This window comes from Rhineura floridana, chromosome 7 (genome assembly GCF_030035675.1).
Source record: "Rhineura floridana isolate rRhiFlo1 chromosome 7, rRhiFlo1.hap2, whole genome shotgun sequence".
In the NCBI taxonomy this organism is placed as follows: domain Eukaryota; kingdom Metazoa; phylum Chordata; class Lepidosauria; order Squamata; family Rhineuridae; genus Rhineura; species Rhineura floridana.
In genome coordinates this window covers 91936768-91964715 of record NC_084486.1, presented here as the reverse complement: position 1 = coordinate 91964715, position 27948 = coordinate 91936768, and the positions used below count along the sequence as shown (strand labels likewise).

Here is a 27948-nt window from a genome sequence, read left to right as displayed (position 1 = left end):
TCATGGAAGCACCCTCGGTCGAAGCACTGGCATCTCCTGGATTACATCATTGTCCGTGCCAGAGATCGTCGTGATGTACTCCTCACCAGGGCCATGATGAGCGCCAATGACTGCTGGACAGATCACCGATTAATTCAATCCACTATGGCCATTAATATTGTTCCTCAACGTAGGCTCCAAGGAAGAAAACCAAGGCATAAAATGAACATCCATGCCCTTCAAGATCCTATTAAGTGAGCTTGCTTTCAAACAACTCTCAAGAAACATCTACTGACGGAACTCCCTGAAAATGTCGAGGAACACTGGATTAAACTGAAGACATCCATTATTGCAGCATGTGAACAAACTATTGGATACCAAACTAAGAAACATCAGGACTGGTTTGATGAGAATGATAGTGAGATTGAACATATCATTGACAAGAAAAGGAAAGCCTTCCAGATATGGCAAAAAGACATTAACTGTGCTGCTAAGAAAAAAATCTATGCTAGTGCAAAGGCTGAGGTCCAAAGAAGAACTAGAGAAGAACGCCCAGTGGATAAAGAAAGCTCAAGAAATCCAACATTTTGCAGATGCTCATGATGCACGGGGCTTTTTTAATGCCACAAAGGCCATCTACGGACCAACAAATTATGGTACAAATCCCTTACGTTCAATAGATGGTACCAAACTTCTAAAGGACAAAGAGTCTATTGCACTGCGTTTGAAAGAGCATTACCACGATCTCCTTAATCGTAACTCTATTGTGGCTGATGAGGTCTTTTCGCAAATCCCGCAACAACAAATTAGAGATGAGCTTGCAGTATCCCCTAATTTGGATGAAGTCAGTAAAGCCATTAATCAAATGAAAAATAACAAAGCTAGTGGACCTGATGGGATTCCTGCTGAAGTCTTTAAAAAAGGTGGGCCTGAACTTACACAACAACTTAATAAGCTCATCGAAAAAATCTGGATGAGGGAGGAGATCCCGGAAGACTTTAGGGATGCCATAATTATCACTCTTTTCAAGAAGGATGATAGAACAGATTGTGGGAACTACCGAGGTATCTCTCTTCTTGCTACCGCAGGTAAAATCCTTGCAAGGATCCTTGCAAATTGCCTCCTACCTATTTCAGAAGACATTCTCCCTGAATCCCAAAATGGTTTCCACCCTTCCAGGAGGACAGTGGACATGATCTTCACTGCACAACAGCTTCAAGAAAAATGCAGGGAGCAAAACCGACCTCTGTATATGGCATTTATTGATCTGACTAAGGCCTTTGATACTGTAAATCGAACCGCCCTCTGGACCATCCTTCTGAAAATTGGATGCCCTGATAAATTTGTGAATGTTTTGCGACTCCTCCATGACGACACGAGGGAAACAATTTTGGATAACAGTGGCTCTCAAAGTGATCCATTCAAAGTGGGATCAGGCGTCAAACAGGGATGTGTCATTGCTCGGACCTTATTTGCTATTTTTATCGCCATGATTCTACACCTTGTTGAGGGGAAACTTCCCACTGTCGTGGAAATCACATATCGAACAGATGGAAAGCTTTTTAATCTCAGTAGGCTGAAAGCAAAAAGTAAGGTAATTATAACCTCTGTCATAGAACTTCAATATGCCGATGATAATGTAGTCTCCACACATTCAGAGGAAGATCTTCAAACTATCCTAAATGTCTTTGCAGAAGCATATGAAAAGCTTGGCCTCTCGCTTAACATAAAAAAACCCAAAGTGCTTCATCAGCAAGTGCGAACCAATTCCTCTGTAGCACCGTCAATCCAGTTTAATGGTGCAATGCTGGAGAATGTCGATCAATTTTCTTATCTTGGCAGCCATCTCTCTGTAAAAGCTGACATCGATGCTGAAATTCAGCATCATCTGAGTTCTGCAAGTGCTGCATTCTCCCAAATGAAACGTAGAGTGTATGAGGATTGGGATATTCGCAGGGAGACCAAAATGCTTATTTACAAAGCCATTGTACTACTGACCTTACCGTACGCCTGTGAAACATGGACCATCTATAAACGCCACTCCCAACTTATTGAAAGATTCCACCAACGCTGCCTCCAGAAAATTCTGCAAATTACTTGGGAAGATAGGCGGACTAATTTTAGCGTATTGGAAGAAGCAAAGACCACCAGTGTTGAAGCAATGATCCTTCAACCCCAACTTCGCTGGACCAGCCATGTGGTTCGAATGCCTGATCACTGTCTTCCAAAGCAGGTACTTTGCTCCCAACTTAAGGATGGAAAAAGGAATATCAGTGGACAGCAAAAGAGGTTTAAAGATGTTATCAAAGCTAATCTTAAAAGATGTAACATGCATTAAGAACTGGGAAGCCTTGGCCCATGAACGTCCCAAATGGAGGTCGGCCATTATCAAAGGTGCTATGGACTTTGAAGAAGCACGAGTAGAGGGCAAAAGGGACAAGCGAGCTAAGCGGAAGGCACGCCAAGCAAAACCTCATCGTGACCATCTTCCATTTGGAAACCTATGTCCTCACTGTGGGAGGCTGTGCGGATCCAGAATTGGCCTCTACAGTCACTTATGGACCCACCGCTAAAGACCTTACAGTCTTACTCGGCCACGAGTGATCGCTAATGAATGAATGAATGAAATGAATGAATGAATGATATATAATACTTCAAATAAAGTTTTGGGGTGGGCACCACCAGATCCTTTTTTCCCCTACCTAATTTAAACATTTGGATGTGTATAGTTGCTCAGATCCACTCCTTCTGCACACAAGAAATTCTGGGCAAGTCAGGAAGCCATGGATTCTTGTAGAGAATGTTTTTGTCCATTTTAGTTGTGAGTACATGCCATCATACACGCCCTGTGGCCTCCACAACCTCTGGGCTAAGCAGGACGCACTGGAATGTTATAGAGGACACCCTCCCCTTTCCTGGAGTGTATGATTTGTCATGGCCCAGAGCAGATTTTGGGGCGTGTACCCCCAGTTACTTATTTTTTTCTGAGTGTTTTTGTCCAGTTTGATTTTGCATAGATGCCCTCCCATGTGCCCTGCACCCAGCAGAGGCTCTGGGCCAGGTGGGACACAGTGGAATCTTGTAGGGGACACCCTCCCCTTTCCAGGGATATACGATTTGTCCTGGCCCAGAGCAGATTTTGGGGCGTGTATCCCCAGTTACTTATTTTTTCCTGTAAGTTTTTGTCCAGTTTGATTTTGGATAGATGCCCTCCCATATGCCCTGCACCCAGCAGAGGCTCTGGGCCAGGCGGGACACAGTGGCATCTCGTAGGGGACACCCTCCCCTTTCCTGGAGTATATGATTTGTCCTGGCCCAGAGCAGATTTTGGGGCGTGTACCCCCAGTTACTTATTTTTTCCTGTAAGTTTTTGTCCAGTTTGATTTTGGATAGGTGCCCTCCCATGTGCCCTGCACCCAGCAGAGGCTCTGGGCCAGGCGGGACGCAGTGGCATCTTGTAGGGGACACCCTCCCCTTTCCGGGGGTATACGATTTGTCCTGGCCCAGAGCAGATTTTGGGGCGTGTACCCCCAGTTACTTATTTTTTCCTGTAAGTTTTTGTCCAGTTTGATTTTGGATAGATGAACTCCCATGTGCCCTGCACCCAGCAGAAGCTCTGGGCCGGACGGGACTCAGTGGCAACTCGTAGGGGACACCCTCCCCTTTCCTGGGGTATATGATTTGTCCTGGCCCACAGCAGATTTTGGGGCGTGTACCCCCAGTTACTTATTTTTTCCTGTATGTTTTTGTCCAGTTCGATTTTGCATAGATGCCCTCGTGAGTGTCTGGTGCCCAGCAGAAGCTCTGGGCCGGACGGGACTCAGTGGCATCTCGTAGGGGACACCCTCCCATTTCCTGGGGTATATGATTTGTCCTGGCCCAGAGCAGATTTTGGGGCGTGTACCCCCAGTTACTTATTTTTTCCTGTAAGTTTTTGTCCAGTTTGATTTTGGATAGTTGCCCTCCCATGTGCCCTGCACCCAGCAGAGGCTCTGGGCCAGGCGGGACACAGTGGAATCTTGTAGGGGACAACCCCCCCTTTCCTGGAATATACGATTTGTCCTGGCCCAGAGCAGATTTGGGGGCATGTACCCCCAGTTACTTATTTTTTCCTGTAAGTTTTTGTCCAGTTTGATTTTGGATAGGTGCCCTCCCATGTGCCCTGCACCCAGCAGAGGCTCTGGGCCAGGCGGGACGCAGTGGAATCTTGTAGGGGACACCTTCCTTTTTCCGGGGGTATATGATTTGTCCTGGCCCAGAGCAGATTTTGGGGCGTGTACCCCCAGTTACTTATTTTTTCCAGCATGTTTTTGTCCAGTTCGATTTTGCATAGATGCCCTCGTGAGTGTCTGGTGCCCAGCAGAAGCTCTGGGCCGGACGGGACTCAGTGGCATCTCGTAGGGGACACCCTCCCATTTCCTGGGGTATATGATTTGTCCTGCCCAGAGCAGATTTTGGGGCGTGTACCCCCAGTTACTTATTTTTTCCTGTAAGTTTTTGTCCAGTTTGATTTTGGATAGTTGCCCTCCCATGTGCCCTGCACCCAGCAGAGGCTCTGGGCCAGGCGGGACACAGTGGAATCTTGTAGGGGACAACCCCCCCTTTCCTGGAATATATGATTTGTCCTGGCCCAGAGCAGATTTTGGGGCGTGTACCCCCAGTTACTTGTTTTTTCCTGTAAGTTTTTGTCCAGCTTGATTTGGATAGGTGCCCTCCCATGTGCCCTGCACCCAGCAGAGGCTCTGGGCCAGGCGAGACGCAGTGGAATCTTGTAGGGGACACCATCCCCTTTCCGGGGGTATATGATTTGTCCTGGCCCAGAGCAGATTTTGGGGCATGTACCCCCAGTTACTTATTTTTTCCTGTAAGTTTTTGTCCAGTTTGATTTTGGATAGATGCCCTCCCATGTGCCCTGCACCCAGCAGAAGCTCTGGACCGGACGGGACTCAGTGGCATCTCGTAGGGGATACCCTCCCCTTTCCTGGGGTATAAGATTTGTCCTGGCCCAGAGCAGATTTTGGGGCGTGTACCCCCAGTTACTCATTTTTTTCTGCGTGTTTTTGTCCAGTTCGATTTTGCATAGATGCCCTCGTGAGTGTCTGGTGCCCAGCAGAAGCTCTGGGCCGGACGGGACTCAGTGGCATCTTGTAGGGGACACCCTCCCATTTCCTGGGGTATATGATTTGTCCTGGCCCAGAGCAGATTTTGGGGCGTGTACCCCCAGTTACTTATTTTTTTCTGTATGTTTTTGTCCAGTTCGATTTTGCATAGATGCCCTCGTGAGTGTCTGGTGCCCAGCAGAAGCTCTGGGCCAGACGGGACTCAGTGGCATCTCGTAGGGGACACCCTCCCATTTCCTGGGGTATATGATTTGTCCTGGCCCAGAGCAGATTTTGGGGCGTGTACCCCCAGTTACTTATTTTTTCCTGTAAGTTTTTGTCCAGTTTGATTTTGGATAGGTGCCCTCCCATGTGCCCTGCACCCAGCAGAGGCTCTGGGCCAGGCGGGATGCAGTGGCATCTTGTAGGGGACACCCTCCCCTTTCCTGGGGTATACGATTTGTCCTGGCCCAGAGCAGATTTTGGGGCGTGTACCCCCAGTTACTTATTTTTTCCTGTAAGTTTTTGTCCAATTTGATTTTGGATAGATGCCCTCCCATGTGCCCTGCACCCAGCAGAAGCTCTGGGCCGGACGGGACTCAGTGGCAACTCGTAGGGGACACCCTCCCCTTTCCTGGGGTATATGATTTGTCCTGGCCCACAGCAGATTTTGGGGCGTGTACCCCCAGTTACTTATTTTTTCCTGTATGTTTTTGTCCAGTTCGATTTTGCATAGATGCCCTCGTGAGTGTCTGGTGCCCAGCAGAAGCTCTGGGCCGGACGGGACTCAGTGGCATCTCATAGGGGACACCCTCCCATTTCCTGGGGTATATGATTTGTCCTGGCCCAGAGCAGATTTTGGGGCGTGTACCCCCAGTTACTTATTTTTTCCTGTAAGTTTTTGTCCAGTTTGATTTTGGATAGTTGCCCTCCCATGTGCCCTGCACCCAGCAGAGGCTCTGGGCCAGGCGGGACACAGTGGAATCTTGTAGGGGACAACCCCCCCTTTCCTGGAATATACGATTTGTCCTGGCCCAGAGCAGATTTTGGGGCATGTACCCCCAGTTACTTATTTTTTCCTGTAAGTTTTTGTCCAGTTTGATTTTGGATAGATGCCCTCCCATGTGCCCTGCACCCAGCAGAGGCTCTGGGCCAGGCGGGACACAGTGGAATCTCGTAGGGGACACCCTCCCCTTTCCGGTGGTATATGATTTGTCCTGGCCCAGAGCAGACTTTGGGGCGTGTACCCCCAGTTACTTATTTTTTCCTGTAAGTTTTTGTCCAGTTTGATTTTGGATAGGTGCCCTCCCATGTGCCCTGCACCCAGCAGAGGCTCTGGGCCAGGCGGGACGCAGTGGCATCTTGTAGGGGACACCCTCCCCTTTCCGGGGGTATACAATTTGTCCTGGCCCAGAGCAGATTTTGGGGCGTGTACCCCCAGTTACTTATTTTTTCCTGTATGTTTTTGTCCAGTTCGATTTTGCATAGATGCCCTCGTGAGTGGCTGGTGCCCAGCAGAAGCTCTGGGCCGGACGGGACTCAGTGGCATCTCGTAGGGGACACCCTCCCCTTTTCCTGGGGTATAAGATTTGTCCTGGCCCAGAGCAGATTTTGGGGCGTGTACCCCCAGTTACTTATTTTTTCCTGCGTGTTTTTGTCCAGTTTGATTTTGGATAGATGCCCTTCCATGTGCCCTGCACCCAGCAGAGGCACTGGGCCGGACGGGACTCAGTGGCATCTCGTAGGGGACACCCTCCCCTTTCCTGGGGTATAAGATATGTCCTGGCCCAGAGCAGATTTTGGGGCGTGTACCCCCAGTTACTTATTTTTTCCTGTAAGTTTTTGTCCAGTTTGATTTTGGATAGATGCCCTCCCATGTGCCCTGCACCCAGCAGAGGCTCTGGGCCAGGCGGGACGCAGTGGAATCTCGTAGGGGACACCCTCCCCTTTCCTGGGGTATATGATTTGTCCTCGCCCAGAGCAGATTTAGGGGCGTGTACCCCCAGTTACTTATTTTTTCCTGTAAGGTTTTGTCCAGTTTGATTTTGGATAGATGCCCTCCCATGTGCCCTGCACCCAGCAGAAGCTCTGGGCCAGACGGGACTCAGTGGCATCTCGTAGGGGACACCCTCCCCTTTCCTGGGGTATATGATTTGTCCTGGCCCAGAGCAGATTTTGGGGCGTGTACCCCCAGTTACTTATTTTTTCCTGTAAGTTTTTGTCCAGTTTGATTTTGCATAGATGCCCTCGTGAGTGCCTGGTGCCCAGTAGAGGCTCTGGGCCGGGCGGGACGCAGTGGCATCTTGTAGGGGACACCCTCCCCTTTCCTGGGGTGTATGATTTGTCCTGGCCCAGAGCAGATTTTGGGGTGTGTATCCCCAGTTACTTATGATTTATGATTTTATGACATCATTATGTATTTATGATAATATCGGAATCCTGATGATTTTGATTGTATAAATTTATTGTCGTTCTTGACGGGGAGAGACTCCTGATTACAGCGATATATCATACAGGGTACCCCATTATTTATTTTGGGGTTCAGGGGCATTTTAAATTTGGCTTGACGTTGCTGTAGCTGTCAACTTTTCTTCTTTGTTAGTGACTGAAATTTTACACAAATAAGGAACTGGGAACTGGGAACTAGGAACCAACTTCAGCGTCGTTACTTCCAATATGTTTACCGGAAGCAGGACATATTCTTTTCATTCCAAGTGTGCTAACCGTACTAGATTGCTTACCAGGGAGGGAGAAACTGACTGCATTGGCTGAGGGAAGTCAGCACAGCTTGTTTCTTTAGAGCTTGTGCAGAAGGGGTGAGAAGAGTGCGGGGACCTCTTTTGAAGTAAGAGCAGGAAGAGGGAAATTGGGTTCACATGGGGTGTGCCCTTTGGCGCTTTATATTTGAGCTCGAATCCCAAATGAGAAGTACGTTTGCACCTCGAAATCGCATCTTACTGAACTTCAGAACCAGGAGCGCGGTCCGTGTTCCAGTCCGGGAGGGCCGGGACCTTACACGTAAAGCAGGCTCTCCTTTGCAGACGTGCAGTCTCTCTCCCCCGCCCCGCCCCGCCTTTTAACCTCGGAGGGAGAACGCCCGAATAAAGAGCATCTTCTCTAGTCCAGCCCGATATGGAGGAAAAACACACTGTGGCAAATAGCAGAAAAACGATCCTAGACTTGTCTGTTCGTAAGTATGGCCAACCGAGTTCGACGGCACTTATTCCCAGCCCAGGTAGAGTTTGTAGGATCGCAGCCTCAGTATGCTATTTTCAAGACAACCTGGTATTTTAGAGGCAAGGGTTCCTCCAGGAGACCGATTTATTGAGCATTTTATCCTGATTTGCTTGCACCAAGCTTAGTCGAGATTAAATTATATCTGGTCTTTACCCAGCCTTCGTTCGGATATGTTTGCAGGGCGATGCACGGGGACTTGGACCGGTGCGTTGCCCCGATTTGCGCTAGCAGAAAGGTATTTAGGACTGTCCTGAGCAAGCTACGCCTTACACACTTGGGCCAACGCCCCGATCTCCCTGCGTTTTCAATTGGGTCAGTGGAAAGCGATGGGCGGCCCGTTTATAGGTATTTCAGGTACAAAAGGATGAGCAGAGAAAATCAGAGCCTGGGAGGCGCCTTTTTCCTTGCGGAGATCAACCAGCCAGTCACTTACCTTTCTGCGTTTCCTCAACAGAGTAGAGCCGGGAGAGGCCGGGAGGAAGCTGCACCGGGCTCCAATAAAAGCAAAACACTCCAGCACAAGATGTCCCCTCACATAAGGGAGAGCTCGAAATACGCATGGATGACTCAAGCTTCTCCGTCAATCTTTCTCTCAAGGAAACGAAACTGACCGTATTCCTTCCTCTTAGCTGAGGAGATCCCGTTGTTAAAAGGCGGGGCTGGAAAAACTTCGAACTTGGCCAATTTCAAGTCAGAATAGAAAACGGTGATTAACTCTGGCAGAAAAATGATGAGTGTCCCCTCCCCTGTGAGTTATGCTTACGATATGTCTTACTTTTTAAAATTATTGCTCTTGTCACAATCTCTTACTCGGAGTCTCCTCTTTCCATCACCAATCATGACTACAGCTTGCAGCCTTACTGGCATGAGTACAATCTTGGGATTTCCCTCTAGTTCCCCTTCAGTGCCTTTCTTTACGAATTTTGAGATAATATTGCAATGGGCAATCTGGTCTTCTTATCATGAATACTTGTATAAATATGGTTGCGACTTAAAGCAATGGTTGAGCAGAGTCAAGGGCGGCCAGAGCAAAGCGTTTCCATTAGTCACATCTGGAGGGGGAATGGACTGACCTGCCGATAAGTTGCCAATTTCTTTTCCAGTCTAACCCTCCGTTGTTTCTTACTTCTTTTAATGTAAGTCCATTCACTTACACAGATGCTCCATATCACTGTCTTCATTGCCTCCCACCAAACTTCCTCCATAATTTCCTCTGCAGCATTGTTCTTGTCGGAATTCTATTGAGTTGCGTAGCAGAACGGAGAGTATTGAGCGAGCTTACATGTGTACGTTTGAATCTTTACTAAGATTCTACCTTCCCTGCAAATTAGTCAGAGACTTTAAGCTGTAAAATAAGAAACAACTACTTTATTCTAGAAGTACATGCTTGACAGGAAAGAGTCCTATATTTATTTATTTATTTATTTATTTATTTTATTATACTTGTATACCGCCCCACAGCCGAAGCTCTCTGGGCGGTTTACAGTAACTAAAAACAAATAGAATTTAAAATACATCTTTTTTAAAAAAACAATGTAAAACACAATTTAAAAATTTAAAACAATACAAAACACATGCTAAAATGCCTGGGAGAAGAGGAAAGTCTTGACCTGGAGCTAAAAAGATAACAGTGTTGGCGCCAGGCGCACCTCGTCATCACAATCATTCCATAATTTGGGGGCCACCACTGAGAAGGCCCTCTCCCTTGTTGCCATCCTCCGAGCTTCCCTTGGAGTAGGCACCTGGAGGAGAGCCTTTGATCTTGAACGTAGTGTATGGGTGGGTTTGTATCAGGAGAGGCGTTCCATCAGGTATTGTGGCCCCAAGCCGTGTAAGGCTTTATAGGTCAAAACCAGCACCTTGAATCGAGCTTGGAAACATACAGGCAGCCAGTGCAAGCGGGCCAGAATCGGTTTTATATGTTCGGACCGTCTGGTCCCTGTTACCAATCTGGCCGCTACATTTTGCACAAGCTGCAGTTTCCGAACCGTCTTCAAAGGCAGCCCCATGTAGAGCTCATTGCAGTAATCTAACTTGGAGGTTACCAGAGCATGGACAACTGAAGCCAGGTTATCCCTGTCCAGATAGGAGCTTATCTGGGCCACCAACCGAAGTTGGTGGAAGGCAGTCCGTGCCACTGAGGCTACCTGAGCCTCAAGTGACAGAGATGATTCTAGGAGTACCCCCAAGCTATGAACCTGCTCCTTCAGGGAGAGTGCAACCCCATCCAGGACAGGTTGGACATCCACCATCCGGTCAGAAGAACCACCCACTAGCAGCATCTCAGTCTTGTCTGCATTGAGCCTCAGTTTATTAGCCCTCATCCAGTCCATTGTCACAGCCAGACACCGGTTCAGCACACTGACAGCCTCACCTGAGGAAGATGAAAAGGAGAAATAGAGCTGCGTGTCATCAGCATACTGATGGCAATGCACTCCAAAGCTCCGGATGACCGCACCCAACGGTTTCATGTAGATGTTGAACTACATGGGGGATAGAACTGATCCCTGCCGAACCGCATACTGGAGAGTCCAGGGTGCCGAGCAATGCTCCCCAAGCACCACCTTCTGGAGGCGACCTGCCAAGTAGGAGCAGAACCACTGCAATGCAGTACCTCCCACTCCCAACTCAGCCAGTCTCCCCAGAAGGATACCATGGTCGATGGTATCGAAAGCCGCTGAGAGATCAAGGAGAATCAATAGAGTCACACTCCCCCTGTCTCTCTCCCAACAAAGGTCATCATACAGGGCAACCAAGGCTGTTTCTGTGCCAAAACCAGGCCTGAAACCCGACTGAAATGGATCCAGATAATCGGTCTCATCCAAGAGCGTCTGGAACCAGCCCGCAACCACATGTTCAAGGACCTTGCTAATTAGCTATGTTGGAGCAGTCTGCACTGGTCCCAGTGCAGCTCTCATGCTGGTTGAGAGGGAGAGACAAAGGAAAGATGTCTGCTCCCCTCTCGAGAGAGAAGAAGGAACTGGGAAGGAGGGAAAGAACTGGGATCAACATCCTTTGCATATCAGTCTAGCAGGAGGGGGAGAGATGGCAAGGATCAAAGGACAGATATAGCTTAGCAACAAGGTCTCCCTAGCTACCCTTTTTAACCCCGAGGTACTGTTTGTGGGAGACAAGGGAAGGTTGGGGGATGTGGACCTGGTGCTCAATGGGGTACGTTTACCCCTGAAAGACCAGGTCTGCAGCCTGGGGGTCATTTTGGACTCCCAGCTGTCCATGGAGGCTCAAGTCTCTGCTGTGAGCCGGAGGGCGCTGTATCAACTCCATCTGATACGGAGGCTGTGCCCCTACCTTCCCAACCATCTGCTCCCACCGGTGGTACATGCCTTGGTCACCTCTCGCCTAGACTACTGTAATGCACTCTACGTAGGGTTACCCTTGAAAACGGTCCGGAAGTTGCAACTGGTACAGAATGCGGCAGCTCGTCTGATTAAAGGCAGCCGCCGGCAAGATCACATCACTCCAGTGCTGAAGGAGTTGCACTGGTTACCGGTTGTTTACCGAACCCAATTCAAGGTGTTGGTTTTGACCTTTAAAACCCTATACGGTTTTGGCCCAGTCTATCTGAAGGAGCGCCTCCAGCATCATCAGGGATGCCGCTCAACAAGATCAGCCTCAGAAGACCTTCTCTCAATCCCACCGGTAAGAACAGCGAGACTGGTGAGGACTAGAGAGAGGGCTTTCTCAATAGTGGCCCCCACCCTATGGAACTCTCTCCCAAATGACCTCCATCATGCCCCTTCTGAGATGACCTTCCGCCGGACTTTGAAGACCTGGCTCTTCAGGAAAGCTTTTAAGATGGGTTAGGCTTTTATTGTTATGTTTTAAATTTTTTATGCCTAATGTACTGTTTTTACCTTGTACGTCGCCCAGAGTGGCTGGTCAACCAGCCAGATGGGCGACTAATAAATTAAATAATAAATAAATAAATAATAAATGCAGCCTCAACCCACCAAGTTGGAGTTGAACCTCATACATTCCAACAGTTCTCTTCCTACTCAACAATGAAGACAGCAACAGTGGGCTGAGCCTCCAAGAGATACGCACTGGCTCACCTGGTGCATTTGCCAAGCTCATGCTTACTGGCTCATGGTGTGTGACCCAAATACCACAAATATCCAAATTCTGTACCCATTTCAGTAGAAGATCTGAGACACTAAGGGAATCCAATTCAAGAATGTGCCATGCAGCCTGGAGTAGGTGTGGCTGAAATCTACAGGATTTACCTCAAACCAAATTTCCCTCAGGCCTTCCTTGTGCAGCAAGTCCATATATTACTGAGTTTGTGTCCTACATTTAGAGATTGCACTGCCTCAAGTCCCATCTCTCCTCGTCCTCCTACCTCCCTTATTCCACTTCTCTCTCTCAGATTCAGATTTGTGTCACCGTCCAGAATGGCATCTGCCTTTGCAAGTGATCCAACAATTTATGGGGGGGAAATAGCTGACCAACATTGGGTGCATAGAAAGTAACAAAGGTGACCAGCCTTGTTTTGTCCAGATGCCCTTCTACAAAAAGAGACCTCCCTTGCCTATCAGTGTGGATCCTTTGAGGTTCAAATTGAATATCCTCATGAAACAATACTGCCATTCCCCTTGCCTTGCTGCTTCCTTTTGCCAGAAATTTGTTTCCATTGCTTGCTGTTAAGGAATGCCTCCATTAATTTGGCCTTATGTGTTTTTTTGTAGCATTAACACTTTGGGTTGCAAGTCCCAAACAAATTTGTAGAGCCTGAGTAGTGGATAAGACCTCCTCCTGTCAAGCTGTTATGCCCCGCCCCTTTTGAGTTTGATTGATGATGTCAGCAGATACCCCTCCCCAGAACTCGCACCCCAGAAATCCCACCCTGGTAGTTCCGGTCCCCCAATGACTTCACCGGATATCCTGCCCCCCAGAAGCCCCATCCCTCATGTTCCATCCTGGAAAAGGAAGCCATGTGACCTCCTGTGAGCATATGCCCCCCACTGGACCAAAGGGCATATTTTTACTCATAACGGGGTCCCAGATTGGTCTCTATAAGGGCATGTGACCCCTCTACAAGCACGTGGTCTCCAGGAGACCAATCTGAAGAGGTTTATGTCCCTTAGGTCAAATTAAGGTGCCGGAAATTTCCACCCCCCTCTCCAGGTCGGCCCAATAGGGACAAGTGACCCCTCTACAGCTACGTCACCCAATAGGGGGAAGTTTTGAAGCCCTAACCAATCAGGAAAGGGGATGGTGAGACCTGGTACAGAAGTGCATTTTGCATGCCCAGACACTTTCTGAGGATTGAACCCTTAGGCTTTACCCGCCTTTTTGAGTGCATTTTCAAAGTTGCTGGAGAATAGGAAAAACCTACTAGCCCCAATGCCGCTCTTGATGCTTCCAGGTTCAATCCACAAAATGCACTTTAAATGACCTTTATGTTACTTGCCACAATATATCCATACCAACTCCTGCCTTATTTTGCCTCCTTGCCTCTCAGAGGTGGTTCCATCCATCCCCCTTCCCTCTCCAACCACCATCCCTCCCTCTGCCATTCGCTGCTGAAGTAAGTGGTGCCTTTGCATTGAAGAATAAGATGGAAGGGAAAGCCCCAGTAATGCCGGAGCCTGGTTTCCTGAATCTTTAGGGTAAAAGTCTTATCTGTCGTTCACCTTTGCAGAGTCTTGGGGGCCAGATCTTTTAAGACTAAAACAGCTGAGTCGTCATGTTTCACCAACTCCGTATCCTGCAGATATTTAAGCAGTCTCTCCTTCTTAGTATATTGTGCAAATCAGACTATAATATCCCTGGGACCATCTTTCTGCTTAGGCCCAAGTGCCGTGTGCGCCCTCTCAAAGTCCTCCTCCTCCAAAGTAAAGGCTGTCAGGAGCAAATTCAACCATTACACCAGGAAGCCTTTTTCTATATCCTCCACACCACGAACGTGTACATATAATTGCCCATTCTGATTTTCCAAATCCTCCAGCTTCTTATTTTTGTGGTCTTTCTGCAGGTTCTTACCTTTTTCCTTCTGTATGTTTAACCGCACTGCTATGCTCGTCATGGTTGACTCAGCCAGTTCAGTCCTATTGTGCAGCTCACCTAACGTAGTTTCCAATATCGTCAACCAGCAATCAAGGATTTCTTGTTTAAAAGATTTAAAACTGTTCATTCATATCTTCCTTTGTTATTGCTGTGGCCACTGCCAGAGTGCCAGGCAGGTCATCAATATGCGCTCCTGTAGACGCTTTAGCGTGAACTGGTGCCATCTTCGTCCTTCTTCCTGTCACTCGATCCAGAGCGGCCTTCTTTTTCTTCCCCATTGTTTTAAAGTATTGAGTAAGATCGTAATCTTTATATCACGGTGTTCCCTCTGGCATTCCCCTCTTGGGCATCTCTAACTGGGGTCCAGTGCTATTGCCTCTCTCTCTTTCTCCTGGTTATTTTGTAAGAGGGCTTGGGAGCTCCCACTCTACGCTGCCATCTTGCATGCATCCAAGCTTCACCCCCCCCTCGTGTGTTAGCATTTTACTTGTGCAAATATATGCACAACATTGCTGGTTGCTCACACCATGATTTACATTTAACACTACTTTCATTCTGTAGTCCTCACTCATGCAAGAATTGCGAAGAGCTGTGGTATATGAATTAGCACGTGTAAATTTCTCTCATGGACCAATGCACCCTGTGTCTTTTAAGGATCTAGCAACAGCACTGGCTATTATTGTTTGAAAAAAGATTTATTTTTATTATTATTGAGATATTTCAGTGTCTATTTTGCATTCATCAAATTATAGGCAAAAGACATATTTTCAATAATTCATTCTTTCACAAATTTAAGTGGAAGCCACTTCTGTACAGGAATCAACATGTACCTGTGTGGCATGCAACTTTTGGTGGGGAGGGAGGCCTTCTCTATATGCCATGGGAAAGACATGATTGGGCATGTAGCAACGAAAACAACACCCAGGCCTCATTGCCACATCATGGTGAGTAAGATGTAGGAGCAACAAACCGTGAGCCTTTGCTTAATGTGATGTGGGAACCAGCGGTCATATCTTCTGCTACTTCTATAGTAGATTTTAGCATGAATGCTCAATTTATGAAGATTCTCTAACCAGTTTAGTTATACTTCCCCTTTTTCTTGTGGTCATCTCTGTAGCAATTCTCTCTAGCTGGAATAACAGGAAGTTTTGTGGTTGTTCCTAGTTCTCTTACAAATTTCTTTACGCGAGTGATATTTTCTGTTCATATCAAACTCATGTCAAACCAGACCTCTCAAAATTCCTTGTTATAAATTCCCCTTTATACCCCTAATCAATAATTTTCAAACTCCTACACTCTTAAAAATACCATATTATACACCATTAAAGAAAGTATTGGTTTGGGGTTTATTAGGTAAAATTATTAGGTATCCATTTGCAGCCTGTCTCCTGGTTGTATGGACTATTAATTGCTAAGATTCAAGCACGTATATAAGGTTGCAATCCAGAGACTATTTCCAAAAAGTTCTAGGTATTTTCCAGGATCACCTAACATATATACACAGAACATTATTACCATTATTTTGTGTATCGGAGTGAAAAACACTTACCTCATCCCATTCTTTCAGTCTGTTATACTACTATTGATCCTTGTATTTTTAATAAATTAGCAAAGTTCTATGATCTAGTGTTCTAATTATTTTTTAAACAAGTTATTGCCACTCAACAGGGCAGTTAATGTTAAACTAATCTATTAAAATGTTATAAACCTTTATAGCTTTATAAAATAATATATTTTGCTTATTGTTTGTATATAAAGATTTCCCAACGCTATCAGGAGCCTGATTTACCCCTACTGAAAAATGAAAGTACCAGGGACCATTCTATCCCTGGCAACCTCTCAAAAATAGGTTGGGAAAAATAACGTTTTGCCTGAATCTTTTTTTTTTTTTAGCTATATCACTTCAAGAGCTTGTTGTTGTTATGTGCCTCCAAGTCGATTACGACTTATGGCAACCCTATGAATCAGTGACCTCCAAGAGCATCTGTCATGAACCACCCTGTTCAGATCTTGTAAGTTCAGCTCTGTGGCTTCTTTTATGGAATCAATCCATCTCTTGTTTGGCCTTCCTCTTTTTCTACTTCCTTCTTTTTTCCCAAGCATTATTATCTTTTCTAATGAATCATGCCCTCTCATTATGTGTCCAAAGTATGATAACCTCAGTTTCATCATTTTAGCTTCTAGTGATAGTTCTGGTTTAATTTGTTCTAACACCCAATTATTTGCCTTTTTTGCAGTCCATGGTATCTGCAAAGCTCTTCTCCAACACCACATTTCAGATGCATTGATTTTTCTCTTATCAGCTTTTTTCACTGTCCAACTTTCACATCCATACATAGAGATCAGAAATACCATGGTCTGAATGATCCTGACTTTAGTGTTCTGTGATGCATCTTTGCATTTGAACTTCAAGAGCAATGGAGTAGATTTGTTTTTGTATTTTCCACTTATAAACTCCTGGTTGCCCCGTTGCCTCAAAATACCATTTACATACCATTGCAGAGGTTCATTGGACCCCAGGAGTCTTGCCCTTAGGGGATTAATTCTGTCATAAGCTGGCTCTGTCTTGACATAGGAATTAAGAGTCTCAAAGAGCAAATTTACAGCACTGATTTTGTATCTATAATGTTCTTTTTAATTAAAAAACTATTAGTCTATTGGGGGGACATTGAGGCCCTCTCATTATTTATCTAGAACCCAGTATTTCACTTATGTACATCTTATGATTTCTTCTCCTGGGGTTCTCAATACCCTATGAGGAATTTAAGATAGCACTGTGGGGTCCAATGTACCCCAACAGCTCCTGTGTTAGAGGAAGGGTGCAGAACCTTTTCTAGACTGAGGGCCATATTCCCTCCTGGGCAATCTTCTGGTGCCAAAACCTTTTTGCCAGCTAGAGGCAAGAAGTGGGCGAAACTCTTAATTTTCTCCAGTAGGTGACATTCCAGCCATGCAAAAGTCAGAGTTTTCCACACAGAGAGTGAGTGAGCAAAGAAAAGCAATTATCACTGTTTAAGACCATGTTCTATATAGCCTGGTAAAAGCACTTGAAGCGAATGTGGAGCAGGGCCGATGAAGGGTGTCATCTGAAAAAAAGCTCCAAAGCCTAAAGTTTCCCACCACAGCATTAGACTGTTTTGGGAATGTGATGCCTCAAAAATTAATTTCTTATATTGGAAACTGGAATCATTTTGAAATCAGTATTTTTTTCCATCTAGATCTTACAAGACATCTGATGGGCCTCAATAATGGTTGAGCAATTGGACTGGATTGATACCACCTGAAGGCAGCAACTGAAATTGCTTTGCTAGTCTCACCCAAGCCCAGGTACTTATTTGGGAAGCTACCTGTCCAGAGACATGACCAATTGGCTTGAAAGAGGTGCATTTTAATCTGTTACCTCTGAATGAATGATCTAGTGAATTCATCCGGCTTAGAGTGCAGTGACCAGGAAGGGCTGATGAGCAAGTAGGTCTTTGTAATACTTGAAGATCCCGGTTCCTTGTTGCTGCCATGGTGGTGAAGAGTAAAGAGCTGAGCTGACAGAGGAACCGCTCTAGGCTAGAGAATTCCCACCTTTGGACATTAACATTTGGCTTCAAGGTTAATAAATCTATGGTGCGGCCGCATTTGGAATACTGTGTACAGTTCTGGTTGCCTTATCTCAAAAAGGATATTATAGAGTTGGAAAAGGTTCAGAAGAGAGCAACCAGAATGATCAAGGGGATGGAGCGACTCCCTTACGAGGAAAGGTTGCAGCATTTGGGGCTTTTTAGTTTAGAGAAAAGGCGGGTCAGAGGAGACATGATAGAAGTGTATAAAATTATGCATGGCATTGAGAAAGTGGATAGAGAAAAGTTCTTCTCCCTCTCTCATAATACTAGAACTCGTGGACATTCAAAGAAGCTGAATGTTGGAAGATTCAGGACAGACAAAAGGAAGTACTTCTTTACTCAGTGCATAGTTAAACTATGGAATTTGCTCCCACAAGATGCAGTAATGGCCACCAGCTTGGATGGCTTTAAAAGATTAGACAAATTCATGGAGGACAGGGCTATCAATGGCTACTAGCCGTGATGTTTGTGCTCTGCCACCCTAGTCAGAGGCAGCATGCTTCTGAAAACCAGTTGCTGGAAGCCTCAGGAGGGGAGAGTGTTCTTGCACTCGGGTCCTGCTTGCGGGCTTCCCCCAGGCACCTGGTTGGCCACTGTGAGAACAGGATGCTGGACTAGATGGGCCACTGGCCTGATCCAGCAGGCTCTTCTTATGTTCTTAAGGTGACTTCTGCAGGGAGGTACACGTCTTGCCACCCTGGATGCTGCCGTCTTGCAGAGCTTTGTACTACAGCAAAGGAGGCCAGGTATGGGGACATAGGGTGGGGACACTAAGGTCAAAAGGAGACTATTTTGTTGAATGAATTATTGTGTTAAATAGATTGCATTTGGGCCTGTTTTGACATTTATTTAGACTTCATGCTTTATATTGTTGTGAGCCACCCTAATCTTCGAGCAGTGCAAGACTTCCAGGGGCCCTGCGCTTGCCCAGGGTTTGGTTACCTAGGAAAGAACATCAGCAGAGTCTGTGGTGTCTTTATGAAGACTGGTTTATTTACACATGTCCACAGTCTGAGCATAAAATGGAGGGGTTCAAAGCATCAGCAGTCCAATAGATCTTGCTTTTCCATCAGGCTTATAAGAGGCATCCTGAAGCCATCGTGCGGGGAGCAGGCCTCTCTGCATGTCTCCAGTTCCCAGCTTTTCCTCAGACTCACTAAAAACACAAGCCTGTCTTAGGCCCAGGGGCGGGGCTCTCCTGAAGAGTTTCAATAACAATAGGATCTCCTGGCCCATTCACCAGTTAACGGGCACCTGACAGACACATTAGCCCACCTGCCCACTCTGTTAGATTAACAAAGGAGACTCATCTGACAGGCAGAGCAGATTTCTCAGCTGCAGAGCTGACCTCCAGGTGCAGGGTTCCAAATCAGAGGCTGGAAGGGGACTCATAGAAATAATCTATCTCAACCCAATAACAATATTTTGATATAGCCCATGCTTTGTTATTGGACTGACACTATGGGTAAGTGGTTCCCAGCGCCACGAACCAGGAAGTCTTTGTGTGTTCTAGTTTGTTATGTTCCTTCAAGTCGACTACGACTTATGGTGACCCTCTGAATCAGCGACCTCCAAGAGCACTGTCTGTTCTAGACAGGGTTGCATTCCCTCTGGTGGAACAGGTGTGCGGTTTAAGGGTGATCTTGGAACCATCTGTCCATGGAGGCCCAAGTGGCCTCCATGTCAAAGAGTGCTGATCACTAGCCTTGGCTGGTATATCAATTGTGCCCTTTGTTGGACAGGTATAATTTGGCCACTGCGACACATGCACTGGTAACCTCACATGTGAACTATCCTAAGGTACTCTGTGTGGGGCTTCCCTTGCCACTGGCCTAGAGGGTGCAGCTGATGCAGAACATAGCCTGGGTAATGAGTGTTGGTCCGTATTGGGCATATGTCAGTGCTGAGGGATTTGCACTGCCTGTCTATTAGCCATCAAGCCAGATTTAAGGTTCTGCTATTAACACAAAACCCTAAATAACTCTGGACCAGGTTACCTCAAAAACTGTCTTCCACTCCAATTGCCTGGTAAAGGCATTGCATTCAGCAAATGGAACCTGGTTAGTTTTGCCATGACCTGGTGATTATTGGCTTGTGCTGTAGTGACACTGAGGCAGGCTTTTTCACAGGTGGTACCAGTGTTGTGGAATGTTTCCCCCTATTGAAATATAAGAAGTTCCATCCGTATTGGTATTCCGCTGGCTCCTGAAGGCATACCTGTTTAGGCAAGTGTTCCTCTGCACTTGAACTTTCAGTTTTATTAACTGGTTTGATTGCTTGTTTTCATTGTCATATTTTTAACTGGCTTGTTTCATTGTATATTTTAATTAAGGATATTTTAACGTTCTGATTGAATTGCACTTGGGTATTTTAATTGTGTATGTATTTCATAATTGATCTTATGCTGTAAACCTCTTAGAAGTGATTTTGGTATATAAGCAGAATAGTAATAAAAATAATAATTTATGTTGAATTGCTCTGAAGTTACTTTGGGCTTCCCTTGGGAAATGCATATGTACATGTTCAGATAGACCCCAGTGCTTTACATCAGGGATTGGGAACCTGTGCTCCTCCAGCTGTTGCACCCCAGCTTCCATCATCCCTGACTATTAGTCATGCTAGTTGGGGCTAATGGGAGTTAGAATCCAACGACATCTGGAGGGCCACTTGTTCCCCGTTACCCCTTGTCCTGGCCAACCCTGTTGGATTCAGACTCAGACTCGCTAGCATATTTTTCTGTGTTATGTTTAATGTTGAATTTCATGTCCAAAGCATTTCATGGATCAAATTACAGGTTATACAGGATTCTCCATCTCTACACAGCATAACTAGGCATGACACTCAAAGTTAAGACATTGTCACAACATTTAGACACACACCCTAAAGCCCTTAAGGAGGTTCAGGGTAGGCTCTTTTTGCTTGCGTGAGTAAGGTGTCACAGAATGGAAGTGCATGAGCAAGCAAGCACTCCTCCTAGTTGGAAAAGTGGGGCCATCTGAGCCTACCAGCGCAGCTGTCTGCTCATCCAAGGCGATGGCACCTCATTGAGATCCTCCTCCTCTAGAGGTGGTGTGCATGCTGGTGGCAGTTCGGGCGAAGTGGGAGGTCGAGCGGAGGAGAAGGGGTTGGCTCCTGGTCAGCCAGCATTCCCTCGGTTGTAACTGGAGCTAAGGGAGAGGAGCTGTTCCTGTCAAAAGTGCTGAAGCATTCTGTTTCGGCACCTTTTTGTTGCAAGCCAATAGGCCCCTCTCTTCTTCTTGATCACTCCAGGAATGCTCCACAGGATTTATGAGATCCCTGCTTTACTGCCCTAAAGAACCCTAACTCAAATTATGGTCTGGTCTGGGCTCTCTTCCATTCTCTTCTGTCCTTTGTGTCTGCTCCTGTCACCAGAAATGTGTCAACCTTTAAAATGCCACAAGACTTTTTGTTTTTTCTGTGTGTTTTTGTCACAACAGCAGTTCTTCTACACACTCTCAGGGTCATAAAAAGTACCTTATGTGTGCTAAGTGATCTGTAGAAGAAACCCAGAAGTTTAAGCTTGATACAAACAATGAGTTCATGCATATACTGGAGAATACATAATAAAAGGTGGAAGGTGGAACATGAGAGCATGCCTTGGGCTCATATGCTCTCCACACTGCACTGGTTAAATAACCTTCATTTATTTATTTATATTTATATCCCACCCTTCCTCCCAGTAGGAGTCCGTTGTAAATCAAGGGAATCCAACGGCAGAAGGAAGAATCAGAAACACAGTAATATCTGTTTTTTTCCCCAAACAGAACCTCAACAAAATTCAGTCCAGCCACAATTTTCTCAGTAAACTTGCCACACTTTAGCAAGCTAATAAAAGACTAAGGGCCAAACTTAATGTGATGTGCCAGCCAGAGCCAACATCTGATATCCTGAAATTTTTATTTGGCTAAAACCGGCCGTGGGAGCAAATTTGGATTATAGCTGCTGCAAGAGGGGGGGGGGATTAAGCCTCCCACTGTCTTTTCCCTGATTTAAACTGTACTTCATCTGAAAAGGTGCTACTAGGTGGAGGGGGGGGGAGAAATAAGTATGATACAAATGCCTGCTCCTTTTCCCTCTGTCCATTGCTAATGGGAGTGGGAGAAGGGGGGAGAGAATGACAGGATTAAGTCAGAGAAACTGTGGAAACCATCCCATCACTGATACAAATCTCTCTTTGTTTGGCCCTACGATCTGAGAACAGAAGAAATTTTCCCAGTAATCCCTGCAAACCCATCTAAAACCCCTGTGGCAATTCAAATTCTAATTCCTAAAGAATCCAGATAGCATTCTGCTATCCCAAATAATAAAAATGATTTATTTATAGATATATAAAGGACATTTCTTTTAAGAAACTTGTGTAAAGTTTGATGTATATTTTATTTATTTAAAATATTTCTATTCTGCCCTTTTCCCCTACAGTAGGGCACTCTGGGCGGCTTACAATAAAATCATACACAGTAAAAAACATTAAAATAAATAAAAATACCTAAAACACAATTAAGAAATCTAGGGGAGTAATATGAAAAGGGGACTAAAGAGGTAAAACTAAAAGAGGGTATAAAATTAGTTTCAGGCTCTATCTTCAGCCCCACCCGCAAAGGCTCTCCAGAACAAAACGGTTTTCAAACATCTCCGGAACACCATCAGGGAGGGAGCAGAGTGGGCTTTTTGGGGTAGGGTGTTCTAAAGTTTGGGGGCTATGGCTGGAAAGGCTCTTTCCCATGTGCCTGCCAGTATAGCATCTTTAATTCCAGGCACACAGAGAAGTAGAGAAATCTACTTAATTTTTCTCCAATTTTTAAATAACGCACAAAAAGCTGGTTAGCTGAGAAAGTGGCTCACATGTCTGAAGACAGATGAACTTAAGCGATTAGTTACAAAATAGAAACACTTCGTCAAAGCTCTTCTCAAATTCATTTTGCAGTTCTCTTCCATCTTCTGCAATTTTCTGACCCTGAATGGAAAAAATATTGAAATGTTCACTTTGATATGTATGAAGCTTGTTGCTTGATTTTTACATTTTACCATTTCTCTTCAAAACATCTACAGCAATTGAACTGGTTGAAATATTTCTGTTGTTCCTCTAAACTACCCAGTTCAGTTTCTCATGGCAGCTTATACACAAGTCTGTAGTTTGGGACTGCTCCTGGATCCATCTTTGTCACTTGAGGCTCAGGTAGTCTGGGTGGCTAGGAGTGCCTATGGCTGCTGTGCCAACTACGGCCATTCTTGAACAGGAATAGTCTGGCTGCAATGATTCATGCATTGGTAACCTGAAGACTTGATTACTGCAATGTGCTCTATGTGGGGCGACCCTTGTGCCTGGTCCAGAAACTCCAGCAAAATGCCTTCAGCACACAACTCTGGTGCAAAATGCTTTCAGCACCTAACTCTAGTGCTTAAAAGCTGGCATTGGCTGCTCATATGTTTCCAGGCCAGGTTCAAGGTTCTATATTAATTTACAAGGCCTTTAATAACTTGGCTCCGGGATATCTTGAGGACTACCTAATCCCTTACACTCCAGTCTGATCAGTGAAATTTTGCGGGGTGTCTCTGTTGGCGATCCCCCAGGGCTCAAATTCACAGCTCGTAATGACTAGAAGCTGACTAGTGGGTTCAAGCCTGTGGAAGGCCCTCCCAGACAAGCACCTCCTTATTGAACGTTAGGCACATGATTAAACCTTCTTGTTCCAGCAGGCATTTGAAGATAGTGTTTGAGCGTTACAATTATTTTATTCTATAGTTTATTTTATGTATGGCTTTTTATGTACACTACTTAGAAATGAAAATAAATGTTTTAAATAAAGGCAGATAGCATAACAACAGAGTTCAAGGGGGTCTTAGAGGGCATCTAGTTCATCCCTCCACTTGATGCAGGATATCCACTGCTGGAACACGCCCAACCAACAGATGGCTGTCCAGTTTCTGCTAGAAGAACTCCAGCAAAGGAGAACTCCTGCTCCCCAAGTAATATCTTGAGGCCTCCCCACAAAGTAAGTTTTCAGTTCACTAAAGGGCTTCCTTGGAAGTGCAACTTACTGTAGTTGGTTTGTCAGCAAAATGAAAACTTTTAGGCTCACACCAGATCTTCAAAAGCAGGAACGCACATTTCTATAAAATAGAAGAAATCAATGTTTAAGAGGCCTCAAATAAAATAGAGAGCCCATGCCAATAGACATAGCTTTATTATATTTACTTGGAAACAAATCCCAGTTATTTGAATGAAACTTGCATTCAAAGAAGTGTCCTTAATTATATATATACAATATATATATTCACCAAAAAGAGATTATCACTGTTTCCTTGGTAATGTTACCTTCAGAAACTTTACTTAAGAATGCAACCGAATTAAAAAACTGTAATCAATAATCAAGCTTAAGCAGGAATAATAACTTTAATAAGCAAAGGTAGCCATGTTAGTCAATACGAAAAAAACAAACCCCAAACTCCCCTGTAGGGCAATACCTTTATTAGTGCCAATAGCGACCGTTGTGAAGCAAGCACTAACACTGGGGAAAGCCAAGCTCTAATGTTGCTTCAGCTAGAAATCAACTGAGACTGAGCCCCATATAGTAGCAGTTGCATCCTAATTGCTAGCACCACCAGCATTGTAATATGCTGCTTTAATTAAGGGGACCCAGCCCTCTCCAGTAGTCCCCTACTGCAACAGACTGGTTTGACTGGGCCTTCTGCCCTGGAGTCCTCCAAATCTGAGGATGGCAATGCTACATCCAAGGCACCAATGATGGATGTGCTTTTGGGGCTGGTCACGTGTCCTTCCTCTTCTGCTGCAGAGTCCTCACCCTCATCCCCTGAAGATGAGGAATCTCGCTCCAGGATCATGACAGTGACAAGCTTTCGAGTTCTGCATAACTTTTCCCTTTAAGGTTCAATATGATTAGAACAGTCTTGTAGGTCACAAATACTCACAGCAGATTCCCAGTAGAGGCCAGCTATAGGCATTTCATCCTCCCTCCTGCCACAATTCCCAGCAATAGCCAGTTATAGGCCATCCCCAAGAAAATAACAGCGGTCCTTCTTGACTCCTAAGATGCCCCAAACCAGGGGCTGCTTGCCAACCTGTCACCTGTGGGTGCATGACACCCACAAAGCCCTTCAGTGGTACGAATCTGAGCTTTCATTTTAATACAGAAGTAAGTCTCTAGCCCTCCTAGAAAGAAAGTTTTGCAGCAAAATGTGCAGGGACCCTTCCAAGCAATTTAAAGGCTTCGACATGTGTTCTGCTTTGCAGGAGCTAAAGACCAGGCACTCATGAAGTATTTACTGTATAGTTTATCTTCAGTACAATGATATAAATGTCTACTCAGAAGTAAGTCTCTGTGTTTGATGGGGCTTACTTGCAGGTATGTGCGTACAGGGTGGCAGCCTAGGCTTTTGTTCTGGGTTGGCATTGGGGAAAAACAGGGTTCTTATGCCTTTAGCTGTATGGCAAGCAGAAATTCAACAGGTCAAGCCTTTTCTCATATTGAAATACAATTATGGGAGAAGCTTCACCTTGACTACTCTCTAATTTTGTGTTATGCCACACCCCCATGGCAGCCATTTTGTGATTGATGCCCCCAGCACTCTCTTAAAATTTGAAATGTGTCCTTTGGTCCAAAAAAGTTGGCAATCTCTGCACAAAACAGTAGCCAGCGACATGCAACTTCCTCTGTCCTCCAAAAACAGAGAAACAGCAGTTTATATAGGGCTTTGTATGCTAGTACTAACACCTGGAATTGGGTCCAATAGCTCACTGGCAGCCAGAAGTGGCTGGCGTAATTAAAAGGAGGCAAGGTTTTCATCATCCAGCATTTTTAAGCAATTAATGATACACTTCTAATTTCACTACTTTGCCAATCATTAAACTGAAATAGAAAAAGTTGGATGTAACTCACCAGAGTATTCTTGCCAATTATTTTCAATTTTAAAACCTGGTCATCGGAAAGGGAATATGCTGCACAGTGCATTTCCAATTTGCAAAGGGTGCATTTCCACTTCTTTCTAAAATGCAGTACAAAGTGCGATAATACTGTTGCATGCAATTTGCAGAGACTACTGGAAGTTGTTATTGTTAATAGCACAGTGGTAGGGTTGCTATATAACCTAGACTTCCTTATTTTGAAACTCCTTACAGGAAGCAACTTGGAATATTAAATCCTCCATTAGATCTAAGTAAGCGCCCGAATTAACTATAAGAAGAGGACTAATTATAATATTCATTTATATTAAGCACTACCATGAACTAGATATTCTACAAAAAAAAAGTAGTGCTACTCACTTGGCTACAACATATCATTGAAAGCTACCATTATAGTTTAGTATAGCTTCAATACAGAACAGGACTAATATTCATTTAACAGCGGAGATGAAATACTTTTACAAGGTTTTTTTAATCAGTGCAGTTTTGCTTACATAGATGTGCACCTTTACTTAATATTCACTAAGATGCAAAAAACCTTGCGGATTAAGAACGTACCTATAGCCAAAATATATTTCTATCAAACTTTAAAAAGCAAGGAAATTGGGCAGCTATAGTGAATGCACCAGGGGAGCAGGAGACCTGACCTCCTCTCTGAGATATTGAACTGCCCATCAAATTTGTCTAAAGGCAAACACAATTTGGATTGGTCTTTCACGGTTCAATCCACTTCCTGTGTAGCTTGGAAGAATTTGTTAACCTGTGCCTCTGAGCATATGGGGAGCGGTGGCAACACCTGCCATCTCCAAAGATGGAGAATTACATTTTTGTATGTTTGTTGCTGTTCTTCTTGTCAAGGATAGCTAACTTGGGTCAAGCTGAAGTGAGGCAACCAGAGAGAATTCTGGGAGCCTGTGGCCTCCTTAAGATTCCCTACTGGGGAAGATCCGAAGCTCAGTGTCAGACAGGCAATTTACAACCTTGCAAGGAAATGCAATTGATTCTTAGGTGTTGCCCCTTATCAGCTTCCTGGGATTAAAAGTCAGGAAGAGGGGATGTTGTGGATGATTCTGTCTAGCTTTCTCAATCTTCAAAGACTTCAAAGGAAGGGATCCCCAGCAGGGGCGGGATATGGCTATTTACTGACCCCCCTCCTTGTTGAGGAAAAGAAACCCATAAATATGAAGAGGGTTCTTTCAAAACAGAGTTCCCTCTTGTTCCATCTACCTCGACTCGCTGACGTGCAACAGGGACAGCCGTTAGGGAACCCGGCTGCTCCACGAAAGAATAGAGCTACCTGGATGTAAGTATAGGATCTCAGTTAGGATAAGTCTTTCTTTTGTTTTGTGTCTGTATTGAACATCTCTCCTTTTGTTATGCCAGTGACCGTGTGTAACCCGCCTGAGGGTGATTAGCTTTAAGGAATCAAACTACTATTTCTCCTTCTGTATATACCAACGTATCTGCTCTTAAATAAACAATCTTTGTATAAAAGGTGTGTATTGGCTTGGAATGAAGGATTCTAATCTAGTGCTGGAAGGCTGAACACTACAGATTGATTAGTGAGGGTAAATCCCTCTAAAATCACATAGTTCTCTGAGGTCCCTTCACTCAGGGGAAGAATTTAGAAAGAAGGGTGGTGGCAGTGAATACCAGGGATAGTTACTTCCGTGGAAAGGGAGGAGTGTGCCTGAGAAGCGGGAACCCAGTGGGGTGGGGACTGTTCTCAGAAGCAAAGAACCCCCTTGGAGTACTGAGGGTAAGGAACCCCAAGGGGATGGATCTTTGACACTTCTTACTTTGCTTCTTTCCTGTGTTATTATTGTTTCTACAGAGAATCTATCTAGAAGATATTCCCCTCATTATTCATCCTAGAAAACTGTCAAATTTATTTTTATTAATTTCAAAGCCTTTTTATTGGTCAATGTCATATGATGGTGAAGATAGCTTTTTGTGTTTCAAATTGGAGGTAATGTTCTATTTCTATTTTGGGTGCATTAACAGTTGAATCTGAAACTGAAGTTTGATGTAAAATCAGACTGATTACAAT

The 27948-nt window shown here is 45.1% G+C and overlaps 2 protein-coding genes and 1 long non-coding RNA gene across 4 annotated transcripts in view; 1 reads left to right on the top strand and 2 right to left on the bottom strand.

Moving 5' to 3' along the window:
- LOC133388453 (nuclear body protein SP140-like protein) overlaps positions 1-8928 on the bottom strand; it is a 50656-nt gene extending 41728 nt beyond the window's left edge. The window contains exon 1 of the mRNA XM_061634413.1: positions 8749-8928. The gene's annotated coding sequence lies outside the window, so the exon portion shown is untranslated. The remainder of the gene's footprint in view (positions 1-8748) is intronic.
- Positions 8180-17762, top strand: LOC133388454 (uncharacterized). Its single transcript, XR_009763814.1, has 3 exons — positions 8180-8268; positions 8770-9063; positions 17561-17762. It is a non-coding gene; the product is annotated as an uncharacterized LOC133388454 (long non-coding RNA).
- Positions 17763-20702: 2940 nt separating this feature from the next.
- LOC133388452 (nuclear body protein SP140-like protein) overlaps positions 20703-27948 on the bottom strand; it is a 59256-nt gene continuing 52010 nt past the window's right edge. Inside the window, exons 10-13 of one of the 2 annotated variants that reach the window (XM_061634412.1) lie at positions 25876-25981; positions 24017-24088; positions 22820-22931; positions 20703-21470 (exon numbers count right to left, since the gene is read on the bottom strand). In XM_061634412.1, the coding sequence (XP_061490396.1) occupies positions 22848-22931; positions 24017-24088; positions 25876-25981 (262 nt within the window). In that variant the 3' untranslated portion in view covers positions 20703-21470; positions 22820-22847. Of the gene's footprint in view, positions 22932-24016; positions 24089-25875; positions 25982-27948 lie in introns of both variants that reach the window. The other variant, XM_061634411.1, reaches the window with a different exon arrangement.